We start from the raw sequence: 14,721 nt of genomic DNA, 5'->3' as shown, positions 1-14,721 counted from the left end.
TATTATTAACGATTATAGTGAATTATGAGGGGGATTATTTTGGCACTTTAATTCTGTTCTGTAAGCATACAAACAAGATGAAAGATGTTGCACTAATAAAATTTCCTGTTTGGGGATATTTAGGAACCAGTTTTATTCATTGGAACAATGAAGACAAATCTGGATCCTTTTAATGAGCATAAGGAGGAGGATCTATGGAATGCCTTAGAAGAGGTAATTTTTGTAATGAAATTAACTTGTTAGCATCAGTATATGAGTATGTACATTTATAGTAGTGCAGAGTTGTGAAGATCTCCTGAAGAAGGGAAAGGCTGCCCACTCCAGTATTCTGGCCTGGAGAATTCCATGGATGCTATAGTCCATGGGGTCACAAAGAGTCGGACAGAACTGAGCAACTTTCACTTTCACTTTTCACTTTCAGGTAATTAAGGAGAGTTTATTGGTTTAACTGACTTTGCTTACCTGCTAGGAGAACACTGATAATATGGATACATGAGTAAATTAAAATATGTATATAATAGTGATGGAAAGCAACAAGATAATGCCATATGCTTTCATTTTAGCTTTCCCTCTAATACCCAAAGCAACTAGATACATTTTCTTGTCTTAAATAGAACACTAAATGAGAAGTTATAATTATGGGTTCAAGTTCTACTAAGTGACCTAGTGAATTATTTACCTTAATTACCTTGCAATGTTCATTTTATTCCTCTGGTCTTAAGGAATATCAACTAAGTGGAGGCAACTAAGTAGTTTTTCATTATTAACTGAAAGATAAATGAGATCATACTAATAAAATGCTTTGAAGTTTCAGAAGAAAGTATCTATAAAGGTAAATTATATAATTGAAATGTGATAGTTATTTATTGACAATCAGGTCCTTTTAATGCTGCAGCATGAATGTAGGTAAGAGACCCTGGAGATTTGCCAAGTTTTTTTTATGGATACATTCATTTACAGAGAATTTTCTGTTATTTGTATTATATGTCCTTTTGGCCCACTTCTGTGAATCTCCTCACCCTCGCATGCAAAGGATTTTGACTTGTTAATTTGCTGTTGGTTTGTTTACTTTGATACAAATTATTTTGTGTATTGGCCCTAGTTTTGCAAATTGATGGCAGAAACTGTATTTAGACTTCTAAAATACAGTCAGACTTTCCAATTTTTCATAGGCCCTAGCTTAATCTTTTGCTTTTAAAAAGTAACCCTTAATACATAGGTATTAAATATTTGATTGACCACTTCATTTCAGAGAAGTGTGGCTTATTTCTTTTTTAAAAAATTGTTTTTTACAAAAATCCAAACGACTGATTGTCCATGTTGTTTTGAATTGGTGCGTTTGTCATTTAGTGTCACTCTTCCAGGGAAGCTCTGAGATCTGTAATATACAGATGAGCCTTGACTGCAAGCAGGCAGATTTGGAGGTCTGATGATTTCCTGCCAGTAATTCTGGTTTCTGAAAGATGTCAGCAGACAGTCTTTATACACCCACCCTGCTTTCCAACAACATGGGGATTTTATTTTCCTAAATCAGGCTGACTGCTTCACCTTCTACTTGAGAAGTTGTGGACTCCTGATTTTATTTAAATTTGTGAGTCTTTCTACAGTGAAATTCTAGAAGAGAAGAAGTGAGGCGTGTACTTAACGATCAAAGATAAAGATAGGATAACCCACTGATCTTGAAACCACAGAGTGTATTTAATGGTGATAGTGTGGTATCTTAAACAAAACAAAACTGGAAGTACTGGCAATTTATTTTTCTATTTGTTCCCTAGCTCAAGATACGTCTTCACGGATTTTCAGGTACTAAAATTACTCCAGAATTTTAGAACACATTGTTCCAGGGACAGAGAGGAAACATTAAATGGGAGACAAATCTTGTCAAAAGCTACCTTAGAACTTGGCCCAAACTTAATTCATCTCTACGAGCCAAAATTTAGTAGCCTCACAATTCTGAAAATGATGAGGTGGTGGAAGTGGTGGACGACACTAAGATCTACCTTTATTTAAACTACATTTGGAGCTTTCTGTGAAAAGAAATAAACATGAGTTCATTTCACAAAGTGAAGAGTGTAGTTTCCATGTATTGCCTCTGGAATTGACCCTGTTACTTTGTTGATATGTCTTAGAGTAAGAAATCATTCCATCACTTTGTTTCTCTAGGAATTGTTTATGACTTTTAAAAAGAAAAACTACCACATCTTTCATTGAAAAACATACAAATGTCATAAAGAAATAATTTCTAGAGAAACAGAATGATGAGATGATTCCTCACTCTAAGAGTTGTCACTAAAGCAGTGAGGTCAATTTTCAAGTGAACTAAAAACCAAAGTCATTGGTTTATAAATGATTCTAAGTGGGACCTGCGAACCCAAACTCATAGAGTTGACCTGCAAGTGAGTGGGAGGGCACCAATATGTTTTCTTCTTTAAGAACTTCCATTAAAAGAAAAAATCCTCTTAACCTATGTCCTCCTTCACTCTTGGCAGATATGGGCATTCAAAAAGAAGACAGTCCTAAGAATGGAGCCCAATTCATCTTGGTTATTTTTCAGAATATGCCAAAAATACATTTTTCATATGCTGAATAATAGCCAGCTGACGGTCAACTGAAGAAAGCTTATGAAAAATTAGTGCCAATTGGGGCACCTAAAAAGCAAGGGCAGCTCTACAGATATAACATGAGTAGTGACTTTATCACATGAGTGAGCACTTTATCACTCAAAGGCTAAAAGAGTACAGTCGATAATGCTCTGGAAATGAATCATTGATATGTTGCTTCTGTTAAAAGAGCAAAACAGCTTAGATACTAGGATATATGCGATTAAGAATATAGTCTGTTATGTCCAAACTGGGAGCATGCAGTTAAATGTTCAACATTGATAGTGTCTCTGTTAGGATGCAAGTATGTCTCATCACACAGGAAACCAAGATACAGAAATCTGGGCATCAGCAGTGTGTGCTAATTTAGGAATCACGTGGTTTAGCCCTTGCTGTGGGACAGCTCACATGTCCACTTCCTGGGCCTTGTATTAAGGTGAATGGGCTCTCCCTTGACTTCATTTACTGCCAGTCCTGCTCTGGTAAAACCTCTTCCTCATCTGTTGATTGCATTTCCCTGTCTCCTTCCAGCCCACACCAGCCTTTCTTTTTGAGAAGTAGGAAGGTTCCACAACATGTAGGGGACACTGAAATCTTTCTGTCCTCACTAGACTCTAGCATCTTTCTCAGTGAATGCTAATTGGTAATAGTTCTCTCCATTACCTGGCTGTACATGCACATAAGAAGTCCTGAGGACTTAAAGCCCTAATGTCTAAGTGAAAGTGGAAATTGCTCAGTCATGTCTGACTCTTTGTGACACCATGGACTATACAGTCCATGGAATTCTCCAGGTCAGAATACTGGAGTGGGTAGCCTTTCCCTTCTCCAGGAGATCTTCCCAACCAGTGGTCGTGCCCTGGTCTCCAGCATTGCAGGTGGGTTCTTTACCAGCTGAGCCACAAGGGAAGCCCAGGAGGCTTGTCTATTCAGTAGCAGTTTGTTTAGGAAAAAGTTCTTACTGTATCCACAGGTACAACTTAAAGAAACCATCCAAGGTCTTCCTGGTAAACTGGATACTGAATTAGCAGAATTAGGATCAAACTTGAGTGTTGGACAGAGACAACTATTGTGCCTTGCCAGGGCTTTTCTCAAGAAAAATCGGATACTGATTATTGATGAAGCCACATCAAACGTGGATCCAAGGTAATGAGCTGAGATCTATAAAGCCTGGTGTCCAAGATTTAAATGTGGTAAATGGAAAACTTTTAGCAATGCTAAGAAAAATTTCTAAGAGCTCTCATTGTCTTAAAGGTATCTCTTGTTAATATTAATTCCAGAAAACAAAAGAAGAAACCAAGACATGTTATATGGTGTAAATGTTATTATGAGGCATCCTGAGAGAGCTATATTCCTAAATCCAGCTCCTGATACTTTCAAGCAATTTTGAGAGAAGACTATTTTCCATTGTTTTATGAAAAATAGTAAATTTCTAAGAGCTTTTATAGTTATATTTTTAGGAACAAGATTATGCCTTAAAGTGTCCATTTTAAAAACATTATAAAAATATCATATGATGTTTTAAAGTCTTAAGTCAACTTTTCCAGTTGATATTGAACTAAATTAACTTCTTTAATTCTAGAACTGATGAGTTAATACAAAAAACAATCCGTGAGACATTTGTTCAATGCTCTGTGCTAACCATCACAAACAGACTGAGCAATGTTGTTGACAGTGACAAGATAATGGTAAGACCCTCACCTGCAGAGTTTCAGTTGTTTCTATTTATGCTCAGCTTTTCGACTTACCTTTCCTTGTAAAATTTGATAGGAACCTCCAGTAATTTAATTTTCTCTATTTCCCCTGTCATCCCTGACAATAACTCAAGTACTTAACTATACTTTCATAAGGTCTATTAAATAATATACCCAGTAATTTCCTATTTTTATATTAACACATTATTGACCAGGGGATTTTTGCAAAAACTAACACCTGTGGCTGGTGATTTGTTATGTAGGTGAATATTGAAACATCTCTGGTCAGTAACATTCAGGTAACAAAAGATGTATCAATGCATCTCTGGTCAATAATGAGTTAAAAGTTTATTAAATTGTCATTTTTTAAAAGATGTCCAACCATGAAAACATGCCAAATCCAAGTTATGGCTTCATATTTCAGAGAGGTAGAACACCGTCATTTTGGCTGAGTCATAACTGCATCAGCATTTTTGTATTCCCTTAATCAAAAAGTTAGCCTTTGATTTAGACTGCCAGGAAGTTGTTGGCTAAGGTTGCAGGATTTCACAGCTGTTGCTGTCAGAGATGAGTCCATGAAATAAAAGGGCCTCATGAGAAAAACAAAGCATTTCAACAGAAAGGACTTAATACAGGAAATTTGCTACATAGAAATCAGAGGGCTAGAAAAATGAAACACCGGGGTAATAATTTTAGGAAGCAGCTATCATGTCCTAGGAGAGATCTCCAGACCTAAGAACTCAGAGGAGAAGCTGTAAAAAGTCAGTGCTCAGACCTCCAAGGAGAGGTCCCTGCCCAGTTGCTGGTCGTATTTGTGAGGGAGCAGGATGGGCTAGTTCTCCATTTGCTAACAGAAGTTGGGAGCTTTCGTCACCTCTCACTGCTGAGGCGATGCTGCAGGAGCAGCAGAAACCAGGTAGACCACTGGCTCTGACTCCCACCTTCAGTGTCCCTCCAGTGCCTGCTACTGGCAGAACCTAACACAGGGCCAGCAGGCCAAGGGTACTCTGAAATGTGATTTGCAGAAACCCAGCCACTGCATCACAGATGAGAGTATAAACAGAAAAGTGGATGGGGGCTGAGGTACTGCAGATAAACAACCAGCCCGTCTCTTACACAGTATATCTGGACTCTACACACACAGCAGGCTCCAAATTTTGGTTTCTGGATGTCCATCTAGTATCTTCCAGGTTTGATTGGTTCTTTCTTCCTTAGTAATTTAATAATCTAGTAATCTCCTTCCTTAGCTTTATTTCCTTCCTTCCTCCTTCTATGCCTCTTCTCTCTCATTTTCATCTTCTCTCTTTCTTTGTTCTTTCCCTGCTGGTTTATAAATGTTAGGATGTGGCTTTATAAAAAAAGAAAATCATCCCTCAAAGGAAAATTGAGTTGTGTGAATTGTCAGTAGATATTAACCCCTTGCCTTTTCATTAACCCCTTATCGGTGGCATCATTTGCAAATATTTTTTCCCAATTTGTAGGTTGTCTTTTCATTTTGTTGATGATTTCTTTTGCTGTGCAAAAGTTTCTAAGTTTGATTAGGTCCCATTTGTTTATTTTTGCTTTTATTTCTTTTGCCTTGAGAGACTGATCTAAGAAAACATTGCTACCATTTATGTCTGAGAATGTCTTGCATATTTCTGTTCTAGGAGTTTTATGGTGTCATGTCTTATACTAGGTCTTTAAACCATTTTGAGTTTATTTTTGTATATGATGTGTGGGAGTATTCTAATTTTATTGATTCTCATGTAGCTGTCCAGCTTTCCCAGCACCACTTGCTGGAGAGACTGTCTTCTCCATTAACCACAGGTGATAAAGACCTGTGTTTTAATACTGCATTTTTTCTTCTTCAACATGAAAAGGAGTAGTTATGTTTTATTGTGCTATGTTTAAGTAAAACTACACAATTTGGGTCGTCTAAAGTAACACGGCATATTATAGAGTATTTGAATTACTATGTGGATGTGACAGATTCAATTATTCTTGAACTCTTTTGAGAAAGCCATCCTTAGCAGTGATTCACAGGAGTAAACAAAAAATTAACTGGAAAATGAGACAATGTTTCCAATTAGATACCATGGGATGGAATGAACTGTGATACCTAAATATGGAAAAAATAACCTGCTTCCCGTTTAGAGTTTCAGTGTATTCTCTTAAGATACAGTTATTCTAAATATGACCTAAATGAAGAACTAAGTACCACCTAACATCAGAACTATTTTTATAGCTATGTCATTTAAGCCAGTGGTTTCAGACTCTCTTTTCTACTGTAAAACCATTACACAAAGTCACTAATTAATTAGAAAGGCAGAGTTAAGAGCCCCTTCCTCTCCCTTTTAATTTTCATCTAGGGGAATATCAGTGTGCACAAAAGGGCCAAAAGACCCTCGCCCTTCAGGGCCAAGGCCCCTGAAGAAAGAAAGAAAAAGAAGCAAAGAAAGACAATTTGGCTTACTTCACTCTGTATAATGGGCTCCAGTTTCATCCATCTCATTAGAACTGCTTCAAATGAATTCTTTTTAATGGCTGAGTAATATTCCATGGTGTATATGTACCACAGCTTCCTTATCCATTCATCTGCTGATGGGCGTCTAGGTTGCTTCCATGTCCTGGCTATTATAAACAGTGCTGCAATGAACATTGGGGTGCACGTGTCTCTTTCAGATCTGGTTTCCTCGGTGTGTATGCCCAGAAGTGGGATTCCTGGGTCATATGGCAGTTCTATTTCCAGTTTTTTAAGAAATCTCCACACTGTTCTCTATAGCGGCTGTACTAGTTTGGTGGGATGTTTCGAGAGAACGGCATCGAAACATGCATATTATCTAGGGTGAAACAGATCACCAGCCCAGGTTGGATGCATGAGACAAGTGCTCGGGCCTGGTGCACTGGGAAGACCCAGAGGGATCAGGTAGAGAGGGAGGTGGGAGGGGGGGATCAGGATGGGGAATACATGTAAATCCATGGCTGATTCATGTCAATGTATGGCAAAAACCACTACAATATTGTAAAGTAATTAGCCTCCAACGAATAAAAATAAATGGAAAAAAAAAAAAAAGAAAGACAATTTGTGAAAACAGATTCAAATGCTCTGCAGTTCAGATTGGGCTACCCACCCGGGTAATGTGTGGGCTGTGAGCATTAGAATTTGAAGCTCGATTTCTTACTTGCTTCTTTAGCCTTATTCAAAGAAAAAATTGGATTTCTAGAGATTTCTTCTGTGCAGAGCAATTCTGTTAATGCTGCTATGTAGCCGCTCCTTTTGCCAGTCTTTCACTCTGAGAGTAATAAACTACAAAGTTAAGCTGAAGAAGCATCTTACCCTCTCAGACTAGGGATTCTGCCCCTCTTAGCAGCTAACAATCCAGGACCCTATCAACTAAAGAGAAAACACAGCCATGACATTGAGAGATATGTTTTATGTGGCGAACAGCCTGAGTGAGGACTTCAAGCCCAGGACACAGCATCTTAGATAATGCTGAGAAATGGTTCTGAAGAGTCAAGAGAGGAAGCCAGGGTACATATGAGTTTTTGCAACAAAAGACCAGGTAGTCAGAACAACAAAAGGTTACTTTTCAAGAAAACCAGGTGTCTCAAGTTAGTGAATTTAGGGCTTTCCTATTTATGGGAAGATGCAAAGTCTGGGCTCACTGAAATGCTTCGTTTGATATGCATCTTAGCTGTCTGGGGCCAGGGTCTTGTCTTTTTCTCCTCCTGAGTCTCCTCAGGGTGTGCTGCTGGGAGAGGCTGCAGCGTTCTCTTTCCATCCTGAGTTCCTTCGGGGCTTAGTGTCAGGGCAGCTCTAATGTGGTGGACTTGATGGTTGCAACATCCTCTGTTTAGTGATACTACAGGCAATTGTTTAGTTCACAACCCTAATGAAACTCTGGAGAAATTTACTTTTTTCCCAAATATTGTTCATATTCTATCAAACCAACTTGACAATTAATTTGCTGTCAGGTCACTGCCATCTGGTTTGTCTGACATTAACCTGCTTTTTAGATAAATTGAGTTTGATTTTCTTGAACCAGGAAATTTCCCAACTCTGTGTATCTGTATAAATAACCTTCAAAGCTCAGAGTTTGAGCTAAAAGACTGACTAATGATAACAACCCCAAATGCCTTTGGCAGAATTTTAAAATATCACACACTGCTGAAAACTTTCATTTTTCTTCCTTTCCTATAATGTTATAATAAAAGGTCAGGTTAGGCCTTTGTCTGCCTAGTAGAACAAGGCAATCAAACCATTAAAACACCAGCCAGGTCTACCACCCAAATAGATTTTCTCTACTCTTCTCCTCCTGTTGCTTTACAAAATATTGTCTGAGTTATAATACTTTATTGCAAAACACTGTATACTATGGGTTTTATTTTTTTCTGCTGATTAACAGGTCTTGGATTCAGGGAAACTGGAAGAATATGATAAGCCACATGTTTTGCTGCTCAATAAAAACAGCGTATTTTACAAGATGGTACAACAACTGGGCGAGGCCGAGGCTGTTGCTCTCACTGAAAGAGCAAAACGGGTAAGCCTGCTGCAGAGAGTTCTAATTAAAGTTCATTGCCAGGGTTCACTCTTAACACTGCCGCTGCTGCTGCTATGTCGCTTCAGTCATGTCCGACTCTGTGCAACCCCACAGACGGCAGCCCACCAGGCTCCGCCATCCCTGGGGTTCTCCAGGCAAGAACACTGGAGTGGGTTGCCATTTCTTTCTCCAATGCATGAAAGTGAAAAGTGAAACTGAAGTTGCTCAGTCGTGTCCAACTCTTAGCGACCCTGTGGACTGCAGCCTACCAGGCTCCTCTGTCCATGGGATTTTCCAGGCAAGAGTACTGGAGTGGGTTGCCATTGCCTTCTCTTAACACTAGGGGTCTGGTAACAAGCACTCTGTGCCCTTTTCAATTAGAAGCTTCCAGAAACTAAGCTTCATGACTGGGTCTTAATAACACGTGGCAGGTGGAAGGCAGATCTGCTCAGAATATGCAGCAGTGGTGGGGTGGGGTCAGGATGTGTGTGCAGTGAGAGATGGCAGATTGGACTTCCCACACAGTTGGACTCTGGGTTCAGATTCTTATGGAACACAAAACACTCTCATTTTGCAGAACCTTTACATTTCATTCTGATTGGTGCTCAGCACGTTTGTAATACAAGTGCTATCAAGGGACATCCAGCAAATTTGAGCGTTTAAGGAAAAATTTTTGGAATATTTTGGATCTAAGATCTACCAGGGAAAAGTATAGGTCTCTTCTGTTTTCTAATCTGTAAAGAAAATACCTACCTGATACTGTCACTTTCTCCCTAATTCCCTGTTGTTTAGACTTAGATCCAATTACCGCCCCCCCCCATGCTTCCTCTACCTTCTAGAAGATGAAATTGTCATCAGAACAAATCAAGAACTCACAATACCTAACTCCATAGTCAGAATGGTGCTTGAAGGTTTACAAAGCACTTTCTCACAGATGAGGTGTGTGAAGCATTAAGCAGTGTACAGAGTGTGAGAAGGGTTCTCAATGGATAACATTCAGGTCACGTGGCGTCTTCCTAACAATGGTCAGGTCCTACAAATGTGGTAACTGAGGTTTGGTTAAGGGACTTAATCAATGTCATGTAGCTTCCTGTAACTCTTTCTGGAACAAGGTGGGAGTGGGGTTGATGGAGGGAGGGAAGGTCTGGTGTTCTTGCCCCTTGAGATGCATGGCTCAGGGTGGAATGAAGCTTCCCATTGAAACTTTATCTCTGGACATTAAATCATGGGTCATATTTCCTTCTTTATACTTTTCTGCACTTCCCAGATTTTCACTTGTATGTAGAATAAAATTACTTGTGTAATATTTAAAATATCATGTAAAGAAAACATGCCCCAGTATATAAGTACTTCTTTATGAAAAGTTTATCTGAAATATACCTTAAATTCCATCTGTCCCTGTTTCATCTCATTCTTCCTCCTCAGAAATGAAGAAATGAAAAGCTGTACCTTTCACTGTTCAAAGGGTAGGAAATTGCACAGGGTCACAGAACTGGGTGAATAGTTGACAGAGTCATTCAAATTTAGGTTCAGGGATGACAGTCTGTGTTCTGAACTTTTCAAAGTACTTATATTGTATGCAGACATAGAGTAGCTGCACTTGGAGCCCTATATATATTGTTTATGCCTGAAAATCAGAGTGCTTTCAACCACTCTAGTGTGTCTCCCAGTCAAACCTTACTTCCGAAGATTTGATAGTCATTTGTGATTCCCTATATAACCTAGTCACAGAACAGCCAGGAATCTCCCAAACCCTTTTGGTCTTTTGAGCTTAGGTATTTCACATCAAAGAAAAGTGTCCCCACCTATGTGTCAAAGTCTTCATTTAAAAACCGTTATCACTGTATATTATCAAGACATTGAGTAATGGGAAATTGATCACAGAATTTTGGATAGGTCCAGATAAGATAATAGGATTCAACACCCTCATTTTACAGGTGAGGTAACTAAGACACCTTAGAGATGGCCCTATGTACTAATATATAAGTGGTGTTAAACTAATTTGCAGCAGGTACAGAATTAGAAATCTTTTCTTTCAGTGAATTTTTTAAATCAAGTGTAACATTCATGCAGAAGTAAACACAGGTCATAGAACTATAAATCTTGTATTCCTGGTCTAGTAATCCTGCACCTACTCTAACAATATTAGTGGTAAGTTACATTTGTGTGCAGTTCAGTTCAGTCGCTCTGTCGCATCCGACTCTTTGCGACCCTATGAATCACAGCACTCCAGGCCTCCCTGTCTATCACCAGCTTCTGAAGTTTACCCAAACTCATGTCCATCGAGTCAGTCATGCCATCCAGCCATCCCATCCTCTGTCGTCCCCTTCTCCTCCTGCCCCCAATCCCTCCCAGCATCAGGGTCTTTTCCAAGGAGTCAACTCTTCACATGAGGTGGCCAAAGTATTGGAGTTTCAGCTTCAGCATCAGTCCTTCCAATGAACACCCAGGACTGATCTCCTTTAGGATGGACTGGTTGGATCTCCTTGCAGTCCAAGGGACTCTCAAGAGTCTTCTCCGACACCATAGTTCAAAAGCATCAATTCTTTGGTGCTCAGCTTTCTTCACAGTCCAGCTCTCACATCCATACATGACCACTGGAAAAACCGTAGTCTTGACTAGACGGACCTTTGTTGGCAAAGTAATGTCTCTGCTTTTTAATATGGTAGTTCTTTATAATTTATTTTACATTGTTCTCACATATATGATTTCACTTACTCTCATGATGGTCCATTTTTATCCATGTCATAGATGAGGAGATTGGGTCCAGGGCTCACCCAAGGTCACAGACCTGGTCCAGGGAGCACAGAGGGGCAATTACTGGGGGAGGCTGAGGGCTGCCCTAAATACTGCATTCTGTGTCGAGTCTGAGAACATTGTGCTCCTTCTGTCACATGGTAGCCAAGGCTGGACTATCACCCAGGTTCATAGCTTGGCAGAACATCACTGTTGTATTTCAGTCCTGCCACTGGCTCAGGTTACCCCTATGGAAAGACATAACGAAATACTTATCCTGATTCCCATCCCAGTTGAGTATCTTCTTGACATTATTTCTGCATGTGCTCAATCCCCTTAAGAGAACAAGCTGTCAGACTGTCAACTTTTTAAAAATTTTGTTTACTTACGTTTGGCTGCATTGTGTCTCTGTTGCTGTGTGCAGGCATTCTCTAGTTGTGGCAAGTGTGACTTATGGGCTTCTTCAGGGTGCTTGGGGTTCTCATTGTGGTGGCTTCTCTTGTTGCAGAGCACAGCTTCCAGGGTGCTCGGGCTTCAGTAGTTGTGGCACACAGCCTCAGTAGTTGTGGCACATGGGCCCAGTTTTTTCATGGCATGTGGGATCTTCCTGGACCAAGGATCGAACCTGTGTCCCTTTGCTTTGGCAGGTGAATTCTTACCACTAGACCACTGGGGAAACACACTGCCTTAGAGAGGAGGGCTTTAAAACTTCTAAACATGTTGTTTTTGTCTTTTTTCTCCTCAGGTGTACTTCAAAAGAAAGTAGCCAGATAGCACTCACAGTGACAAGGTGATTATGAAGGCTTTCAATGGACAGTCCTCAGACTTAATTTCAGAGTCAGCATTGCAATTCTACCATAAGGTTACATCTGTTCTGAAGGCATTTATCCAATAGTTTTTGCACTGCATGAGCTATATTATATTTTCCTTATACCAGCAATAAATATTTACAGATACAAAATCTTAATTTGATTCCAAGCTCTTGCAAAAGGATTTTTATTTGTATATGATACTATTTTTTTTTTTCTTATCCAAATCAGAGATGTAGGCCACCAGTAAAAGCTGTCTACCAGGTTTTGTGGCTTGAGAGACTCCAGAGCCAGAGCTCATTCTCTAAGGTACAAATTGAAGTCATCACAGATGTTTTTTGCTTCTACCCAAATTACATACTGCTGTCCAATTATATTAGACAGGATTCTATTTATTTGAAGACTATGTCAAGTTGCCTTTTTGTCTCACCACTTCTTTTAACAGAACTGGGTTCCATTATTCTACACAAAGACTTCTGGTTAAAACAGTACAGAGAAAATGGGAAAAACAAAAAATATAGATTAGTTTAAGTGACATTATATGAGAGCAGGGCATCCTTCCTCAAGAAAAAAAAAAATACAGAAGGACAACATTATATATTTTAAAAGAGAAGGGAGAGAAAATATACTTTTTGAAAACAGGAGCCCTTCTAGGTGACTTGGTAAATAAGAAAAGATGTATGATCAATTATCTTCTAGATTGAGGATTTTGTTTTTACATTTTTTTATCATAAAACATATACAACAAAATTTGCCACATAACTGTTTTTAAAGATACAATTGTAGTGGCACTAATCATATTCAGTATGCTGTGCAACCATCAATGTCTGGTTAATTTCTGGTAATTATTTTAGGACTATTCAGTTTGTTATTTCTATGGAATCAATTTTGGTTAAGTTTCATTTCTCTAGGAGTGAATCTGTTTCTGTGAATTTTAAGTTTAATTAGCATAAGGTTATTTGCAATATCTTATATGTTTAATTTCTGCAGCATTATAATTGTGGCTTAATGCTTTTTAATTTTCTTTGAGTCTTTTCTTTTTATGAATAGTCTTACATGACTTTTTCCTATTTTCAAAGAATCAGTTTTTTTGGCTTGATTGAATCTCTCTGGTTTTTTTGTTTTCTAGTTCATATTCTTTCTTTCCTTCCACATTTGAGATTTTTTTCTCTAATTTCTTAAATTGGAAACATTAATTTTTAACTTACTTCTTTTTATAGTTACATAAAGCCTGTTTTGTTTTTTTTTCCCCCTAAGTCCCACTTTAGCCACAGCCTACAAGTTTTGGTACTTAGCACTGATCAATAACCATAGCATTACGTATTTCTGATTTCTAATTTGATTCATTAATTATATCTTTTATACATGAGTTATTAATAAGTGTAAAGTTCTCTAAATGCTAATGGATTTTTTTCTGTTAGATTGAACCATGTGTTTGTAACTGCTAACATTCAACCTTTTTTTAACCTATAAAATGGAACTTTCATAGGGTTCAACATGATAGTTTTATTTTATTATTAATATATAACTTTCATTTGGGTCAGACAACTTTAGATTGAGGATTTTAAACCAACAGTAACCAACCACATTCACAAGTCCTTGTTTCCACCATTTTATTTGGCAATTTAAAAATGTTATATATGTAAACAGTAATGTTCAAATAAAAATCCTCCCCAAGTACTGGAATGTTTTTTGATACCTTGTGCAGGTTGGTTCTCTGAGATGCAGACTTGGATGCTGCTCAGTGTTGGGGTGTTTATTAGGGGTACCCCTGGCATCAACACTTGTGGAATGAAGAGGGAAGAAATGGGATAGGAATACAGACGGAAAAAGTCAAGCTGGAATACTGGCCAAGCAACCCTACCTGACCCTGTGGGGGCTCTGGAGAGAAGATGGCCCTTCAAGGTTATCCTGACATGTCCACTGGCCAGGGCTTTATACCTCTACCTGGACAGGACATTGTATAGAGGCTGCCTTCAGAAAAACTGGTGACTGAAGACTGCCCGCTGGTAGCACTTCCAGCAACTGGACAACAAGTCCTTGAAAGGAAGTGAGGACAGCACATCTCCATGTCCCCCCACAGCATGTGTCACAGCTCCAGAGGTAGGTGATGAGGATGTGCTGTGGGGGGAACTCTTGGTAACTGACATTTAAGTCAAAATGAGGAAGTAATTCTCCTTAATGCTCTCTGGTCTAAAAAAGCCAAGGTCTATGTAGGGGAGATAGCCACAGGGTCAGCTCAGTTGTAGCCACCTTAAGGTCAATCCTCATCTTAGGTAACTCATATTTCTGTTATATTCTAACCACCTCTCATTTATTAAACTGAACCACTTGTTTTGTGTCCTGTTTTCGCCATATTAAG

The 14,721-nt window shown here is 38.8% G+C and overlaps 1 protein-coding gene across 1 annotated transcript in view; it reads left to right on the top strand.

Moving 5' to 3' along the window:
• LOC122686753 (ATP-binding cassette sub-family C member 4-like) overlaps positions 1–14,028 on the top strand; it is a 119,530-nt gene extending 105,502 nt beyond the window's left edge. The window contains 5 exon segments of the mRNA XM_043891995.1: positions 124–213; positions 3,571–3,743; positions 4,180–4,285; positions 8,680–8,814; positions 12,296–14,028. Coding sequence (XP_043747930.1) covers positions 124–213; positions 3,571–3,743; positions 4,180–4,285; positions 8,680–8,814; positions 12,296–12,445 — 654 coding nt within the window. The 3' untranslated portion in view covers positions 12,446–14,028.
• Positions 14,029–14,721: the final 693 nt, after the last annotated feature.

The sequence above is a fragment of the Cervus elaphus genome, chromosome 30 (genome assembly GCF_910594005.1).
Source record: "Cervus elaphus chromosome 30, mCerEla1.1, whole genome shotgun sequence".
Taxonomy (NCBI): Eukaryota; Metazoa; Chordata; class Mammalia; order Artiodactyla; family Cervidae; genus Cervus; species Cervus elaphus.
This window is presented reverse-complemented; position numbering and strand designations above follow the sequence as displayed.